Here is an 18,983-nt window from a genome sequence, read left to right as displayed (position 1 = left end):
CTAGCACTGCTCAGCGTATAGCAGCTCTGTGTTTTCAGGTACAGAATGTCTTTGCTGCCCTGCTGTGCAATTTTAAAGAGCTCTTCCCTTTTGTGTAGCAAGGGAGAATCGACTGTGTTCAAGGCTCACACAGCAACCGTGAGAAGTGTTCATTTCTCCAGCGATGGCCAGTCCTTAGTTACAGCTTCTGACGACAAAACAATCAAAGTGTGGACGGTCCACAGGCAGAAGTTTCTGTTTTCATTGAGTCAGCACATCAACTGGGTTCGCTGTGCCAGGTGAGTACAGCTCTCTGACAAGCAGAGATGAAGATTTATCCCTCAAAGCAGAGGCTCAGTGTCATGGTCTGGTGGAACACATTTCTATTCAAGGTGATTCAGATGTGTCTAGTGTCTGAGATATATTTCTGGCCTGCAGAGACATCCTTTGATAATAGCCTGCACCCGCTTTATGTTCCTTCAGTAATTTCAGTCAAGCAGAGGCTTTCCTGCTTTGTGATTTGTTCTGTGTTTTGTTTTTACCTGGTAAGGAGAATTCTGTGTCTTGAAGTTACTAATAGAAAAAAAGGAGAGATTTCTACTCTTACTTCACCTTAGTTTCTTTAGACTTGTCTAAAGTTTCTTAAAAGTTTTGTTTAAAGTTTCTTAGACTTGTCATGGCCCTTGTTAAAATGATCACCTATGTTTCCTCCAAAGTGTTGTGCTTCCATGATAATAGCATTATTTCCTGATAACTGTTTCAGATTTGGTTTCAGGGAGTTACATAGCATGTGTGTATCTGGGATCAAGCCATGGTTCCTCTGTAGGTGAAAAGTTTGTTACAGTTCTGGAATGGGGTGGTGGCCATGGATGCCCACAGAAGAGCAGAAAGGATGTTTTTCCAGAATGTCTGATGATCTGTAGTTTGGGTCACAAGTCCTGATTCTGTAATGTCTATGCCTCTGAAGAGAGATCTGCATCTGTCATGTATATGGTATTTTGAGATTGGAACTTAATATATTCTCCTAAGGCACTGGAATGGTGAAGGCTCTGCTGCAGCTTGTGAGTGACTGTGTTGCTCTGAACTCTTGTGGCAAAGGCAGGAATTGTTTTGAATCACGGCAGAGAAACAACTTGAGGTACGCTTAAATTGAAACAAGCGGGACACAAGATCTTAAGTCAGACTCAAGATTTTCCTGAGATTTATTTTATATGCTCATGGACTTAGGTATAATTTGAGTACTTAGGGCTTGCTTTATTTTCCCTCAGCTTAGTGATTGGATTTTCAGTCTCACTGATGCCTCTGTGACTACTTGAAAAGCAAGGTGTGTTTACCAGCTTGCTTTGACAGCTGACCAAATTCAGTCGACCCTGTACTCCTTTCATTTGAGGACTTTTCTTAATTGCTGTAACTCTGGCCTTAGATTCTCTCCTGATGGGCGATTGATAGTGTCATCCAGTGATGATAAAACTGTCAAGCTGTGGGACAAAACCAGCAGAGAATGCATCCACTCCTTCTGTGAGCATGGAGGGTAAGTACCTGCTGGCAATGTCTGAAGTGGAATTACCTAGGGAATTTACATCTGGTTTGTGAAGTTCAGAGGTCCCTGTCCTGGCAATTAAAAAACTGTTCCATTAGCACCTCTTACAAAAGTAGCCAATGTGAGGGCCCAGTCTAGAATTGCCCCTTTGGCTGCTCAAGGTTAGAACTGTGAGGGTTATATTTCAGTAACTGTCCAGCACATCAAGCCTCAGTTTCTTCGTGCTTATTTATTTTTTGGAGATGCTTAAATTCTTTATTTCTTCTTTTATTTTGCTCTGAGTTGACATAAAAGTGCAAAAGTTTACTGACAGAATGGCACTTGGATGCTTTAATTCATCTTAAAGTTTTTAAGTAACGAGGTTATTAAAAAAGCCCACTTTGCATTCAGAAAAATAGCTGTTAAATTTGGAATGTTGAGCCATGGCAAAAGACAGTTTACCCAGAAACATAAAAAAAGTCCTCAGAGAACTGAGACTGGAATCTCCCTAATTTATTGCTCCACTGAATTTCTAGTGCAATATTATGTTCTTTCTAGGTAATATACAATGATATTAAGACAAATTCAGACTTTTTCAGTGCTCTTAAGTATGTGTTTTGTCCAAACAACCTATTGAAATATCTCAACTTTTTCAGTACTTGTTACAAGAACACTCAAAAGATAATTACTTTCATCCAATTTGTTTGGTGAGGAGTTACAAGGTATCTTTCCCTGAAGGGTCTGAATCTTTTATTATACTTATGTGTTCAAATTAAAAATTGATTAGATTCAGGTCCAGAAAGAAATTTGACCTCAGCCTTGCTACTTTCCAAGTGGCAACATAGGATTTCAGACACAAATTCACTGAGTTACATCTAAAATTTAGTTAACAAAAGAAAAATTTCTGTTCAGTCTTGTACACATCACTCTGGAAATAATGTTAATTTAACAGAAGACATATATTATGCAAACATTAAATGAACACTTGAAAATGTTGTTGTGACAGTTGGATCCATCAGATTTCAGGAGGTTTGTGTCTACAGCTCCTACACCTGTAATGTGAACTGCTGAAGATGAGCTTAGGTAGGAGCCTGCAGTCTGCCTGGGGTTAGAAGCAAGGTCTTTGGAGAAATTCAACAAAATAAATCTTCAGGTTATCTCCTCCTTCCCTTAGCGTTCAGTGAGTCATGATGTAGCTTCCCTTGTTGAAAAGGCTTTTTTGATCTTTAGCAAGAGTTGAACATAAGCAGTTGGGTTTGATTGCCACTGACAGGTTTGTGAACCACGTGGATTTCCATCCCAGCGGGAACTGCATTGCCGCAGGGGGTACGGACAGCACGGTGAAGCTGTGGGATATCAGGATGAACAGGCTGCTTCAGCATTACCAAGGCAAGTCAAGGGCTTACAAAAGTTGAACCTTTCCATGTGTTGATGCAAATTGATCTGAACTCCAAGGATTGTTTCTCCATCAGCTGCTGCTTTTCCAAAAGGGCACAAGGTTAGGCCTGCCAGTGGGAGCCTTTCTTCACCAGATGCTGTGCTTTGCTTTGTGTTTAGCTCCAGAACTAGTTCTGAAGCTGTCCCATGTTGCAGGTGGGTATGGGTCTTACCTGTGATGTCATTTGGCTCATGTTCACTGTTATTGAGAAGGTGGTGTGCAACAAAAAGGATGTGGCCTTTGCCTCTGAATAAGGCTATAGGAGGAGTCAGAATTGTATTCCAGCAATTCAAAATGTTAGGTTCTTTTATGAGACAATAAGGAAAAGTTAATAAAACAGGAAAATCAAAATCAATCAATTGCAATTCTATACTATGATCCACGTTTATGGTTCCTTTTCCAGACTCTGTTTTTCAGCTTCCGTAATTAGCTTTGATGATGCCAAGGGGCATCTCCTCCCATTACATGTTTTTGTCCCACTGATGAGTGCTGCTTTTTGGTAGATCTGGATAGGAAAAGGGTGCTTTCCCATCCCTGCCAGCTTCTTTGAGATTGATTGACCTATTCTGTGCATTAGTTTCTTCAGCCAAAATGTGGCTTTTCTTTGCTAATAACAGTTTTTAAGGCTGCTGTGATATTTTTAAATGAATACATTCTCAAGCACGGTTTCCAGTGTTGATAGCTTATTTTACTTAATTTTGCTAACTTTCACTGAGGAACTGCTTCTGGCATTCTCATAAAGCAGATCATGGGGCTAGAGCTTGGTGTGCTCTTTCTGCCTTCAGCTTTTGTGCATTCCTGCTGTGACAGCCTCACAGCTTCAGTCATTCTTCTGAATCACAATCACTCCCAGCTCTCTGATAGTTAAAAAAATCTAATAGAAATCGAACTTTTTGATGTCTATTGTTCCAATTCATCAGTATTGAGCTGCAATTTGTGTAAGAAGTATTGTTAACTTGTAGCCCGTATCAAAACTTGGAAATGCCTTTCTGAAGTCTTGTTGCTAAAATCAGTAATGTTTTTAAGTACTTGGGCAGTGTCAGGTTGTCCTTTAACCTGCTTTATCAGCTTTTCAATGGTGGCAAGATCTGCAGTGCATGTTTCCAACTTGGCTCAAAATTCATCTCTTCCTGCTTTCCACTTACTGCTATTAAATTGTTCAAATCTAATGTGGTTTAGGCTTGGCTGCCAGGTTTATTTTTTCTCTTGGAATGACATATTTCCCTGGTATCCCACCCTTACTGAATGGTATTTTAGTGTGACACCCTTGCTATTGAAGTGATCATTTTCCAGGGGTGAGTGTTATTTTTAACAGCTACTGTGTAAATCCTAACTATGTATTAAATGTATTAAAAATAGTAATAATAGCTGAAGAAACCTTAAATTGCAATGATCGCTTTTTGCAGTCTCTTCATGCACCTCTTGCCACAAACTGATGTGTTTGTAACATGTTCTGAAGATTTGTTTATAAGTCCTGCTCTTCTCAGGGTTTATACACACCTCCTTTTGGCTAAAACTGACTTACTAGTGTTGTGGCTCCTCTGTGAGGTTGTCAGTCCTGTCCCACTAGATGGCATCTGTGCCTTCAGAACGTGCTGGTGCTGCCTGATTTCCAGGGAATCCATTTTAAACATGGAGTTGCATGGAGGAGTTAATAAATGAGTAGCCCTGCCTCAGGCTCTTGCGTCTTAAGGTTGGGCTGGTTTCCAGCACCGATTAGTCTTTTAGCAGTGTTGCTCTTGTTGCCAACACTTGTTCCAACTGTGACATTTGTAAATGAAAGTTGGAAGTAGAGAGCAAGCTGCAAAACCTTTTGTATGGTGTGTTTTTCTTTGAGCCAAGCAAAGTATGCTCTGGTCACGTTTACTGTACAGGAGAACACACACATGCTTTATTCGGTTCTCTGCTTGGCATTGACTCTTTTGTACAGCAGATTTTGTACAGCCCCTACAAAAATGGCCAATGTTTATTGCCTGACATTTTTTCCCTGTCCAAAGCTGTGTGTGGGATGACTCTATAGCAGGTCTATGGAAACTGCTCTAACCTGTTTTTTATTCCTGTTTAAGAAAAAGAATTGGTACTTATCCAGTTTGGATGGAGCTGATGGAGGTTATCTGTTCAGGAGAGACTGTGGCTGTGTCAAGTTTATCCTAATTTATCTTCTCCCTGGTGATTACTAAAGGTTGCATTACATAAAAGAAGTGTTGTGGGGCTTGGGAAAGTTTTGTGCAGGGTGGGACGATTCAGTTTTACATATTTAAGTCTCCTAACAAGCTCTTATTTTGCTAGGGCTTGGCTGGCAGCAAGTCACTGGGAGATCCCACCTTGTGCTGCGTTGGATTTATTGTTTACAGCATGAAATCAACTGAGGTGGCAGGATGTGTTGGCATGTTTTTTGGAGAGGTGTTATGAATGGTATTGTGGGAGATATGAGCTGCTTTGACAGTAGAGATGAACTTTCCTCTGAGTTTACAAGAGCCAGGAAGTCCTTGGGCACAGAAGCTGTGTCTGCTTATGCAGCCACAGTCTGTGTGATTTTTTTCCATTATGGAAAAGTTTTTTTGTGAAGCTGGAAATACTTTATTTGCCATCTGGAACTTGGAAGATGTGATATGATTGGAAGATTGTCTATTTCTGAAGTGATTCCTTTCCGGACTTTCCTTAGTTGACAAGATACATTTACATTTATCTGAATATAGACACTAAGGGGGTGAGGAATATTACAAATCACTCAAAATAAGATTTTCAAGGGAGAAAGATATTTATCACCCTTCCATAAGATAAAACTCCACACAGACCTTTCTTTCCTTTAGTACATAGCATGATACAGGGTTGGGGGTAGAGAAAGATCTAGCTGTGTGATAGAGACAGTATTCACCAACAAGAATAACAGTTTAGAAATTACCTGTGTTAAGGTTTTCTTCTGTGTTTTGTAACAGTCTGGGCCAAGAGGAGTTCTTTTCAGAACTTAGCTATTTAGTGTTCCTGAGAATTTCTAAAGTAGAAGCATTCTGTTTTACAATTGAACAAGGTTATTTCAGCTATATGCTTGAAATCCACATATGCAAAAAGTAATATTTGGTGTTTTAATATATTTAAAATGGTATTTTAAAGGGTTTCTTAACATGCAGTGTGGATTCAAAATGCACAGTAAACTCTCAACAGAACATAAATTTAGTTGGGTGTGATGTATCAGAAGTAGTAGATTTGAGATACCAGAACATTTGGAGGGCATATAGTATAATTAAGAATAATTGGATGGTTAAATCCCTCCTCAGGCATATTAATAATCTGTAATGTCACATACGCTCAGGAAGCTGGGCATATGTGAAGTACTGCGTGTTCTCATAAATAAATATGTTCAATAGCCTGTTTTGTAAAAGTTCGGGGAGGGAAAAAAGTCATATATTAAATGTTTAATGTTATACTGAACTTCAGTGAAGTTTGACTTTTTTCCTAAGAACATTTTCTTTAGCTTTTTTCAAAATAAATCTTGGGCTTCATCTTCATGCAGGGAAAATGGCTTTATTGCAAGTTCACAGTCTTGATAGTTTGTCTATTTGTATTTGTTTTAAATTTTTGGTGAGACAAATAGGATGTCTGAGGAAATAATGCTTATACTGGACCATTTTCAAGTTGCTCTTATTTTTTAGCTTCTCTTAACCCCAGTCTTGGCTAGAGTCAGATAGTGAACCAAAAGGTGTGCAATGTCTTCCATTGCAATTTCAGTCTTCTCAGTGTCTTAACATACAGATTTTCATCTGGGATGACTTGAGAGTGAGACCAGCAGCTCCACAGTAGTGAAGTACATCAATGTCCAGTGCTCTCACAGAATCCTGTAGTTCACTTGTACATACAGTACATTTTGGGGCTATACTGGAAGCTTTTGTAGCATTGAATCTCCCAGAATAAATGGCAAAGCTTCCTTTTTCCTTTCAGTAAAATAGTGCCTATTTTTACAAGAATTGAGTTACTGTTATTGTTCTCCAGTGCTTTGAAGAGCTTTTGTGCAATGTTTTCCCCATGATAATTTTCCTGCTAAATTTTGTAACAGAAAATTGGAATGTGCTTGTGCTTTATTTTATTATTTTGCCTTGGGCTTATGTAAACTGGTCTTGGTGACTATTATACTTTTTTTTTTTCCATCCTTAGTGCATAGCTCTGTGGTCAACAGTCTTTCCTTTCATCCCTCTGGAAATTATCTGGTTACTGCTTCCAGTGATTCAACTCTTAAGATTTTGGACTTGCTAGAAGGAAGACTTCTCTATACTCTTCATGGTCACCAGGTGAGGTAAAGCCTTTTTTACAGTGAAGCATAGATTCATAATAAACTGAGCAAATTCATGCTTGAGACTTTCATTCTTCTTGACCAAAAATTGTTTGAAAACTTCCTTGTGTAAAATCATGATTATAATGCTAATATATTGTCTTTGAGACCATCACTGTTTTGAAGGGAAGGAGGTAAGGCAGGAATGGAGAGAATGAGAAAGCAAGACTAAAAGTGAGCTCCAATACTGAGGATTCAAATCTAAGGCAGAAGGAACTCAGAGCAGCACCCTAGACTGACTGACCCTGCCAGCCACTCTCTAGTGCTGCTCTGTCTCCCTCCCTCTCTAGAGAGCTGCAAATAACATTTGGCCCTCTGACACAGGTGTTTTGAAGATAAATGCTGTTCATCTGCCAGGAGACTCAAGAACAGTAGCAGTAAAATAGAGGAAATCTATTTTGGGATTTGATTAGGGAACATCTTGTTAATGGACTGAATCACACAATTGAAGGTGATAAAATGGTGCTGGTTGGTTAAGTTTAACTGATTGGCCTATTAGTATTATGCTGCTGGATGTGTTGCTTGTAAGGTTAATTTTATGAATGCTTGGAGCTCTCTTTCTAGATCTGAAATGAAAATAAATAGACTAATTTCATTGTCCATGCAGAGTGGGGTGTGAAGAAGCAGGACTGCCTTAAGGGTTCCCTTTCCAGAGGGACAAAGAGAACAGAAATTCTTAACCCACTTACATCTCTTTTAAAGCGGGGGCTGAGTTTTAAAGCATAAAAACTGTCAGGGGAAAACCACAGCCTGAGGCTTTTTGGAGATGATGTGGATTGTTGTGGGCAATACTGGTATCTGTGTAAGCTGTAAAACTGATAATTTTGTCTTCTTGTGGCTTTGTTTAGTGACTGCCTTGTTTGATGTCTAAAAAGGTCAAGTTTCTTCAGTAACTTCTCTTTTGCTATATATTAATAAAATTTTCTTCTTCTTTTTGTAATATTAATGGAAAAAAATAAGAAAGCCTTATGCTTAAATCTTTCGTGAAATAGAGCATTGATTAAAATTGACCAAAGGGTTCAACTGCTAGAAGAATGGGGAGGAAATAACAAATCCTGGTTATCCTAACATGTCAGCCTTGGCTGTATAAAACTGTTCTTGGAAAACTGGACTAAGTGGGTACTCCTATCAGATAGGGGCTGCAATGCTTCTGCTGCTTTAATCTTGTTTTAGTATTTGTCTGTTGTGTTAATCTGCTAAGTGGGTACTTGGGAAGCAGCTTCCTGGAAAAGGGTAAGTGTTGGAAGAACGGGAAGTCTTTACACTTTCCCCACTTCTCTCAGGAAGGGATGTGCCTGGTTATGGTTCAGCAGGAGGTTGAACCTGCTTGCCATTTTTCTCCCATGTGAGCTGCTAGCTGTGCCTCACTGACTGCAGTAGGTCAAAAAAAGAGTTTATCACTGAATGAGGGTCCAAAACTGATTATGGTGATCGAGGTCTTCAGAATGAGCAATAGGAAGTCCCTTTAGGCTAATGTTGTACTTAACTTGAGGCTTTAACAGAACAGTTTGTGGATCATCTATTCAAAAGTAGAATTAAAGCTCCCTGTTCCTCCTCCCTGCTTCAGATCAGTAAAACATTGTCTGCCTCTTTCTCCTGGGCATCTAACTGGCACTGGAAAAGATTTGCCTTTGGCACAGCTGAAGAGTAGCTGCTGTTGTGGCATTTACAGCTCCTTCATTTTGGAAACAAATATTGAAGTGGCTGGTAGGGCTTTCTGGTTGTCTTTAAGGGTATTGCACTGAGATACCTCTGGAACCAGTCCTGGCATAGTCCTGCCTGGCATTTCCTGTCTGGAATGTGCTATATTGTTGTGGGATGGTTCTTTTACTGCCTGATTGAACAGGTACCTTGCTTTTCCACTAAAAGAATATGGCAACCTGTGCTTCGTTTCCAGTAAACCACTGTCAGTGGCCAAGGCTGTGCTGTCACCAGGGGTGGATCCACTGGGGTGGATTCCTGCACTGGCTGCTTTTCCAGCTCAGTCTGCTTATAGATAAATCCAGGTTACTTAATGATGAGGGACTTTTTTGTGCCCTCTTTTATCACTGTGATTTGTGCCAGTATCCCCAAGTGGCTGAGAACAAAGTGGTGTGGACTTTTTTGGTCATGAAGTTGATTTGCCTTTTTAAGTGAGTGCTGCCGGTTAGTCAGATGGACAGCCTGTTCTGAAGATGTTCTTGAGTTGCGACTTTTCGAGGTTGAACGTTCTGGTTGACACTCTGTTCCTAGTTTGACAGCTGGCTGCTGTTACATTGTTCTGGGAAGGCTGCATGCAAGTGGACACTTGAAGGAAAAAATACCTTAAGGTCCTTTAGGCATACTTTGACGCAACTACTGGAGTGCCAGGAATTTGTTAGCAGCTGATTAGCTGTAGTTTACACGGGGAGGTTGGCCAAGTTTACATTGCTGTCTTTAATTAAATGTAGCTGGCCCCTTGTAGCAGAAGGATCATTAGAGACAGAAGTTTGCAGCTTGGAGCTGACATCTTGCAGCTGCAAAACATCATTCTGTATTGTGCTGCATATTTTGGTTCTGGAGTGCTTTGAGCTGTGAAGTGCTCTTATCTAGTTCCATACAGATGAGACACTGGCTTGGTATGTAAATCCACCTCTAATACTGAATCACTGTTGAAGAACAGAATGTTTTGGGGCCCCTAAGCCACCCCCAGAGAGTTGGTAGAGGAGGGCAGGTATGTACATGGTACTTGTCTGCCCTTTGGAGTGGTTTAATTAGAGCATTTCCAGACTGACTTCCTCAGTGGAATGGAAGTTCTCAGTAAATATTTAGAAAACATCTCATGGTTATGTTCATAAATAGAAAATGCAAAGTTACAATTCTTCAAGCAACCTTGACTTGAACTATGAAGTAGTTACATTTTACCTACCTGGGCAAGATAAATGCTCCCTGCTTTGCTCACTGACTAATGAATGAGGTCTCCTGAGCAGGTGCACAGGAAACAAATGTGCTCCTTTATTGTCAGCTTCCAGCTCATTCTTCTAGTGCCTGGGTGGCATTAAATGTCTGTGAGGGCCTGGTCCTCTTTGAGGAGTGTGAGGACATCTCAAGGCTACACAGAAGTCAAACAAAAAAGAAAGAAATGTTTGTGTTGCAAACAACAAGCAGTTGACTTTAGGCTACCATTTCTGAGTCTTAAAAGGAAATAGGAGTTCTCTGTCCTTGCCTTGTGTTTTTACAGACTGAAGCTTTCAGGAGTTAAAGCTGCTGAAGATTCAGCTGTAAGATGCCAGTGTAAATTTTCCCTATGTTAGTTGTAGCCCTTGCTCCCTGGTGAAGGAGGGTGCAAACACGACAGTCTTGCTTGGGAATTTTTCAAGGCCCAGTGTACTGAGAATCTTTGGGACTTCTTGTCAGAGGTATTCCACCTGAAAACATGCTTGTGGTCGTTGCCACCTCTGTTCCCTGTGCTTTTCTCCTTGGTTCCTTTCCCTTCTCCCTTTCCTATGTGACTTGCCTCTTCTCCCATGCATGAAGCAGCTGAAAGCACTGTCAACAGGGGCAGTAACTGCTCTGTTTGTTCTTAGTTCTTTTATGCCTAGAACTGATGATGCCAGGGCTGGGATCCCAGTGTGCTGGTTGCTGCTGGATTTGCTTCTCAGGCCTTGTCTCCTCTCATGTCTCCTGTTTCTGTTTGCACTAGTTAGTCTGTTCCTGGAAAGTTTGGCTGAATGTACTGACTCTCACTTCTACATCTCCTTTTGTGGCAGTGGAAGAGGAAGCTCTCCTTTAATTAAACTATTTGAATCCTCTAGGTATGTCTTATTCCAGCTCTTAGCACTTTCCTTGCTCTCTTACCTGGCTTTTCTCTACTATGCATTTGTTTCTCACAGGACTGAAACAAAAAAAGTAAAAATCTACTGGCATCCTTGACCCCACTTGTCTCTCCAGCTTCCTTCCACACTGCCTCTCCTTTCATAGTGCAGACAGTGCATCATTAAACTACTCTTCTCTGGTTTATTCCTGGACCGTCTCCAATCTGGCTCTTGTTTCGTCTGTTACGCTGAAGCCAAAATGTTAGCTCTGTTCCTAGCTGAAGTCTGAAAGTCTGGCCTCTCTTGACTTGCCTGTTGGTGTTGGCCCTGTTGTTGAAGCGATGTGCCTTCTGTGCCCAGCAGCTCTGGGAGAACAAAAGGGTGTTCAAGAGGGATTTCTCTGTGATTGTCCACTTATTATTTATGGGTGGTACACATTCATCTGCTGCCTGTGTGCAGGTATGAGTCTGGGCTCCAGTGATATTTCTCCAGACTAAATGCTTGTCCTTTCTCTTAAGTATTTATTTCAGAGACATCTATTTTTATCACTACCCTTGAAGGCTTTGTGTTCAAGGATGCTATTCCTGTTGTCTTATGTCACCTATGTGTCAGTTACTGCTGCTATTAGCATCCTGCCAATCACTTGGTGGTGTAATCTGTGTCCTGGCTTCAGATCCCGTCTCTCTTGGTGATTAATGCATCCAAGTCATTCAGAATAGCCTGACCATCTATTTTGAAGGCCAAACGTAATGTTTTATGTAAGCTGATCAACCTGTGAAGTGCTAGGGCAATAAAGGCCTTGCGGTCACTAACCTCCTTTGTAGGAAGTGGGAAAATAGGGACAAGGTGTAATCTCTGTCTCTGCACATAAATTATGTCACAGGCTGGGCCTCACCTTTCTCACCTATGAATGCAGCTAGAAATGTGCTGTCACCTGCTGTTTCAGCTGCCATGCCATGCATATTTGACCTTGCCTGAATTGTGTTCGCTGGCAATGCTGCGGCTAACAATGAGATTTGATGCTGTTATCATTCCTTCTCTATGGCTTCCTTTTTCTTTATGGTTGCTTTGCTCCAGCAGGTGTTTGAGCTGTTTGTCCTTTCCACGGCTCTCTGGGACTTGCCTCTACCTAGCCTGGTACTCTTTCACCAGAGGAGATGAGTTGAATATCGCCTAGTGGCCATGTTCTTCTCACTCAACAATTTCAGTGGATGACTTATTGCTTTCTTCTGTACTTTTCTTCAAAATTTCTGCAGCTCTCCCAGTATCACCAAAGCTGCTGTTATAATTTCAAACTCTACTGGACATGCGCAAAAGCTTGACAGTCTTTGAGATTGACCTGGCTGAGGATTAAATAGAAATGTTCCTTACCACTGACATGGTGTATGTCATTGCCCAACCCCTTCTTCCTGCAGCTTGCTTTCTAGGCTGAGGCAAGAAGCTGCAGGAGTTTGGGGATTGGTGCTAACAGCTTGTGTGGAGCACCTTGCAATGGGGGTGCAGACTGGAAATTCTGAGCCTCCAGGAAATACTAATAGAGGACCATTTGATCCTGCTACAGAAAGAGGAGCTGAGTGATCCTGTAGAAGAAGGTTGTTGCATCCCACAAGTTCTAGTTATATGGGAAATAAGCTTAAATTCTCTCTACAACTTCTGTAGAAGGATATGCAACTGCTGCTTTTTGCTACTCTTAATGCAAGCAGTAAGTTAAAAGTGGGGGGAGCGGGAAAAAGAAGGTTTAAATTCTTCATTCTCCAATCTCATGTCTGTTACCCAGGACTTCATCACCTGGGATGAATGGAAGTTAGACTGTGTCTAATAACTGGCAAGTGTAGCTTTTTATTTTTGTTTGGTGTGTTAATATTAAATTCAAGAGTATTTGGCAAACTCTTATTTGTATGTTGCTATAGCAAACTTGTATCTTGGAAGAGTTCTGGAAGTGTATGTAGCAGGAATACTTTTCACTTAATTTATGTCAGCAAATCTGTAGAGGGTGTTGTGTCTATAGACTTGTTTGTTCCCTTTCTTTCAATTTATAAAGGCACATTCAGTCTTTGATATAATTTTCTATTTTGGGAAGAATATGTTCTGTTGAACTTTCTTTCCCTACAGAATGCCATGACTTTGGAGTCATTGCCTGTTTTTATGTGATTAGTGTTTCACTAGATTTTGTCTAAATACACTGAAATATTTAGACTGATAAAAATATTTTTAGGAAACATTGCTCCTTTCCAGTGTTCCTTGCTTGTACTTGTTCCTGAACACTTCGTCTTAAATTTTTTTCTGCCCTCCTAACTCTGACTGGTTTATTAGTCCAAGAGCAGCTTCTGTAAACTCACCTCAATTATCTTGGAGCAATATTCACCACTGCAGTTTTCTGGCTGTGGAGTTGTTTCTGCTCTTTCTTACTGCTTGTCTTTTGTATTTTTTTAGAGCCTCCATTCCTGACATGTGATTAGAGAGCTGAACACTGGGGTAGGTGGGTGGGAATAAAGGCAGAGGCACAGTTTGTCTCAGCTGATTGATGGCAGTGTCTTTGGTCTGAAATATCTACCCTAGTTATTGCTGTGTCAGGTGAGTGAGCTTAGTCACACCAATGACTGCGCCTGCGGTTTGGAATTGCTGCTACTGGATCGTTCCTGGCAAGTCCTCTCTAGTGAGGTGTTGCTATGGGAAGGTCTCAAAACATTTTGAAATCACTGCATGTTAAATGATATGGAAACACCTTAATGTGTTTTAAGGAAGCTAAAACTCTTCGCAATGGGATTGAGCCCAGCAAGGTTCTGGTTTTGCTGCCATAAGCTTGTGCCAGCATGTTTGGAAACCCACAGGACAGCGCGGGACAGGTTGCAGTGAGAGCTGGGTGCTTATCACATGCAATCTTTGGGTATTTGTCTCTCTTCAGGATTTATTATGTTGAATTCGCTTTTACAAAGAAGGCAAAGAAAGAGTGTGAGGTTTCCATGCCATGTCCATTGGAAAGATGTGGACTCAGAATTGTGTCTCCTTCTAACTTGATACAGGGTGAGGAGAAGCTTCTTAATTGCCCTCTGAAATACATGATCTTATTTGAAGGAGGGTAATTGCTTCTGTCATGAGGTGTATGATCACATAGTGAAGTTTTCTGGTGGTTGTTGTGGCTTTTCTTGTTGTGTTTTTGGTGTTTCCTCCCAACCCTCCCCAGCCTGTCAGCTCCATAGGCAGATTCTGAAAGTTTTCATTCTGACCTCTGCCCATGCTGGTGAACAGTCTGCAGAGGAATGTGTTCAGCAGCTGACACAAAACTCCACGATCTGGGTTCTCAGCTGTTTACTTTGAGCAGAACAGTTTGTCTGTTGTGCCTGGGCTCGAACACACGTAGCAATTCCTGAGCTCTGTTTAACTGCAGCTCAGAGCTCCTGCCTCAGCCTTCCCGAGTGCATCCTCCTGTGCACTTGCTGGAAGGTGGAAAACACATTGAAATAGGTGTGTGGTGTGAAAGGTGTGCTGTAGCACTCAAGTATTTGAAGTCTCTCAGAACTGACTCTTTCAAGCCTGAGGCTTCTTCACATGGCAGGTGCTGTGTAGAGGTGACCCTGGATGTATTAACTCTGGCATCCCTCCTATGTGATTACTAAGAGAAAAGCAGTTTAAGCCAGCCTACTATGCAAAAACCTTAGAGTTTCAACACTTTTAATAAGTGAACAGGAGTTCTAGAAATTTCTAATTCTAAAGTGGAGAGGGAATGTTTGAGGGGAACAAGAAAAAGCCTGGTGCTGTAAAGATTGGTTTGTTCCTGTCTCTGCCAGGGTTATTGAAAACTGGGTGTCTTAAACTGGGGTCAAAAGTGTGGGAAAGGTAATTGCCAGCAAGCTTAGCATCTTAATTATGGCCCATTTACCTGACAGGTAAGAGCTTTTCAAATTTTGCCTTTAGATTGCTGATGTCAAATGATAAATACCTTGTAAAGCTGTAATGAATGGAATGTTGTAACACCTCATTTTCTTCTGTCTTTTTTTAAACCTGTCTTTTAAATGTCTTTGCAGGGACCAGCTACATGTGTAGCGTTTTCAAGAGATGGAGACTTATTTGCTTCTGGAGGTTCTGATGAACAGGTACCTGATTCATTCCTGAGTTACAATCCAGCTTCACATTTCTTTAAAAGCTGCTGCTTTTTGTTCTTTGTTGTCAATGGGGAAAGCAAAAGTGTACCCTTTATCCAGTATGTCTGGATCATGCTGACACGACTTGCTGCTCTATTAACATCTCTGGAGGTCAAAACCAATATTTTTGGTGGTAATGTAAGACATGTAGCCTTCCAAGAAACCCTTACTCAATATTCCAGCTGCAAACAGGCCCGTTGCACGAGCCCGTGCTGCAAATATGTCCTGGTTTTAGCACAGTGTGAGTTACCCTGCTGAATACACACAGACTTCAACACAAAGTAGTGGTCTGAGTAAGGATCATCAGTCTTCAAAGAGCTGTGTTGTACTGTTCTTAATCCCCAGGCTGGACCAAATGGCAATACCCACCTTTAACAGCACCTTTGCTAGCTGTGAAGAGACAGATTCTATTTACTAAGATCATCACTTTTTTCCCTATTGCACAATGGAATGGCCATTCCATTGGTTAACCGTGCAACAATGAAAGAAAAATGCTTTGATTTCATGCAAAACAGTGATTCAAATTTGTAAATGAAGAATAAATGCTCCTTCTGAAAACCAGATGAGCTGTCTGGATTCTTGGGTGTCTTTCAGACCTCTGAAATTGTTGATTAATTGCTCTAACATTTTTAGACTTGTAGAGTCACTGCTGAAGGGTTTACTCCATGGATTTCCTCTTGATATATTGAAGTGGTTTATGTGTTAGAGGCCTATTTTCTGAAATCAATACTGTGTTTTGGAAAGCAGAGCCTATAAGTGGGATTTAAGTTTGGTGTCCAGCTGACAAACTAACTTAAGAACTCTAATGTTGGTCTTAGTACTAACTCTCCTTTCCCTCTGAATGAGTCTCATGATAAAAGAGTGACTGGTTGGTTGGGGTGTGGCTGATAAATGTCATAGTGATGAGTGTGGTATTTTAAAATTTTTGTGGCTTTAACGGTGTATTCTTCATGTTGCTTTGAGGTTCTCTTGGTCATTCCAGTTTAATGATGTTCTTGACAAAAAGAATGTTGAAAGAGGTCACTTACCCATTGACAACTCAGTTAAACTGTTTGTATTTAGCAGCATATTTACAATCAACATCCTTAATTTAATCAATGGCAAAGCTCTTCTAGAGGAACTTTTTGTGTATTTGCTGATTTTTCTCTGAAGGCTTGAAAAAATATGACCTATAAGTAAACATAGATGGGAAATTTTAATGGAGTTAACATTCTTCTGCAGGTGATGGTGTGGAAGACTAACTTTGATGCTGATTATGGTGATGTAGTGAAACCCCAGAAATATGGCAGCAGTGTGGATGGGACCCATGGCACTGGGGTAGGTCAGCAACCAGTAATTGTGGAGAGTTCCTTTTCAGTACACTTTGTGCAGCCTTAGAGTGCGTGACTCAGGTGGTTGAACTGTAGAATCATCTTTCTGTGTTGTTTATTTAAGCTGCAAGACACCTGGTTTTTAACTAACCTTGTATTGTTTGTTTTTGTTAATGTTTTCTTCATAGGGCAATTATATATAATGATCTTAAAAGGAAGATAAAGTTAGTGCATGTATAGATGTGTTTTTTCGTAACAGGTCCTGTTCAGGAATGTGTGGTTCATAATGACATGAATGATAGTTCACAAAAAAAAGCAGATGTAAGCAACAACTGAAGTTGGCTTTGCTAGCTGATATGAATCCTTCAGGCTGCTGTCAGTCCTGAAAATAAAATTCACGATATCTTTTCACTGACAGTCAGCAAAGACAAAAAAAATTGCTGTGCGTAGGTGTCACACATGACAAATAGGTGACATATTGTATTGGAGCTTCTTTCCTAAATACCTGGAGACATTAGTTCATATCTGTTCCCTGAATCATGTGTTGAGACCTCTGAGTTCTGACTGTACCTGAGGATAAATCCAGCAACTGAGTAATTCAGTGATGTTGGCTGTTACAAAAGTGACCCTTTAAAGCTGCTGCCCGTACAAGCTGTAATTTTTGCATGTGGTGATGATTCATTTAAACGTCTTTATTTTGTCTTGTCAGTCTTTGGATATTTTTGATACATTTGGGGATACTTAGAGGATTCTGCTGTATGTTACTGCCATGGCTGGATTTTGGTTAATCTCGTTCAGCATGAGCTGTAAACTGAAAGGCTTTCTGTGAACCAGGGGTCTGAATAAGTGGCATCGCCCCAGCTGAAGGGGAAACTTCTAGCCAATGTCTGTTGCTCTTTGGCAGTGTCTTTGACCATATCAGTTTAGATCTTTACTGGAGTACTAAAGTTATCTCTCAAACACAGTGGTGTTTTTATTTAATATGCCTTCAGTCCATTGCTGGAGATGTTGGAATAGCCATGGTATTTTGGAATGGACAGGATTTGAGTTTGTAGCTCTAAGCCTGATGCCCTACTGTGTGAGTGAAAGCAAACAAAGCCTGAGGCTGGTTAGTGTGGGGTTAGTGGGAGAGCATGGGAGAGATGGGAAGTCACAGAAGGAAGGAGGTGAAAGTGTTTATTGATCCTTGGCTAGTTTTGGCTAAATCTGACTTCTTCCTTTTCCTCCCCTCCTGTGTTCTAACTCTAAAGTTATGCAGGCTATGAAACTATCAGTCCAATGACCTCTTTGTTTATTAGCCTATTGAACTGGTCTAGCTTTGAACTCTATCTGCTTTAATTTAGAATATGGCATAGTGTAATACTGGGCTGAAATACAGCACGGATACATCCTTTCTGGGAGAAAAATAACACTTTTGGTTTGTAACACGCCAGTGAATGGCTTGAAAAATACAGACAAGGTATCATCTGATGGGAAATGATGGTAAATTTACTCTCTCCTGTGCTGCTCCTATTGCTAGAACATACTATCCAGTAGTAATTTAAAGAAAGGAAGAAAAGGCTTGAGCTCTTCTAAAACTTAGATTTTCATTATAAAACCTCTTAAGATGTCCATTGAAGAGAGCTGCTGAACAAATCCCTTGAACAATGACTAACCACCCTGAACATCTGTCCCTCCAACACAAGTGTTCCCCTGTGGAAGAGGGTTTACGTGGCCAAACATCCAATAGATGCTGCTGGGACCAGCTGTTTGTGTGCCACTAAGGCAAATCTGGTTCATGTGCTGGTGGCTGACAAGGGTTTGCTCTAGTGATGCTCTGAGCCTGTAGGAAACGGGGCACTTGATATTCTGGGGTGTAATGTGTTGGTTTGGACCAGGTGCTGTGTATTTGCAGAGGGAGAAGTGAATCCATGTTCAATCATGCAGCAGAAACATACTTTGGTTTGGGGTCCTAAATTACTTCCAAGGAGTTTTCTTGAACTGCCACTCAAATGCAAGCTTTGGCACGGGCATGCAGCATGGGAACTGCAAAATGTAGCTAGTACTATCTCCTTGGATTAAGGCAGTTAAAATTGCTAAAGTTAGGAGCGGAAAAATAAATGTCCTCTGAGAGCTTGTTTTGAATACTCTAGGTTAAGATTAAATTTAGAATTGATCTGAAATGTTCTTTGCTGTTAAAAAGAAACTGATATCTCTGAAAATGGCTTCATTTGCTATTTTAAGTATAACCTGAGCATGAAGATCTTGGCTCCATAGTAACTTACGCACTCATGTCAGTCTCCTCTTTTAAGTGAATGTCATGTCTTGTATCTTTTAGAAATATATCATACTGGGCTCTTTAAGGGTACCATCACTCCTACAACTCACTGGAAGACTTAAATTTCACTGTATTTTAATTTCTTTCTTGTGTTGAGCCAAACATTTGCTTTTTTAATAGTGAATTGCTTATTTTGGTGGTTTTTGGGTAGGTGAGATAGTTATTTTCTGTCAAATTC

The 18,983-nt window shown here is 40.6% G+C and overlaps 1 protein-coding gene across 3 annotated transcripts in view; it reads left to right on the top strand.

The window, feature by feature from the left end:
- Window positions 1-18,983, top strand: part of POC1A (POC1 centriolar protein A) — a 59,400-nt gene that overhangs the window by 17,889 nt on the left and 22,528 nt on the right. For all 3 annotated transcript variants that reach the window (XM_058844857.1, XM_058844856.1, XM_058844855.1), the window contains 6 exons: window positions 99-278; window positions 1,403-1,510; window positions 2,772-2,887; window positions 7,089-7,222; window positions 15,062-15,130; window positions 16,400-16,495. In XM_058844857.1, coding sequence (XP_058700840.1) covers window positions 99-278; window positions 1,403-1,510; window positions 2,772-2,887; window positions 7,089-7,222; window positions 15,062-15,130; window positions 16,400-16,495 — 703 coding nt within the window. The remainder of the gene's footprint in view (window positions 1-98; window positions 279-1,402; window positions 1,511-2,771; window positions 2,888-7,088; window positions 7,223-15,061; window positions 15,131-16,399; window positions 16,496-18,983) is intronic.

The sequence above is a fragment of the Poecile atricapillus genome, chromosome 9, assembly GCF_030490865.1.
Source record: "Poecile atricapillus isolate bPoeAtr1 chromosome 9, bPoeAtr1.hap1, whole genome shotgun sequence".
NCBI classification, from domain to species: Eukaryota; Metazoa; Chordata; class Aves; order Passeriformes; family Paridae; genus Poecile; species Poecile atricapillus.
The sequence above is the reverse complement of the archived record's forward strand: the minus strand, read 5'-3'. Positions and strand labels throughout refer to the sequence as shown.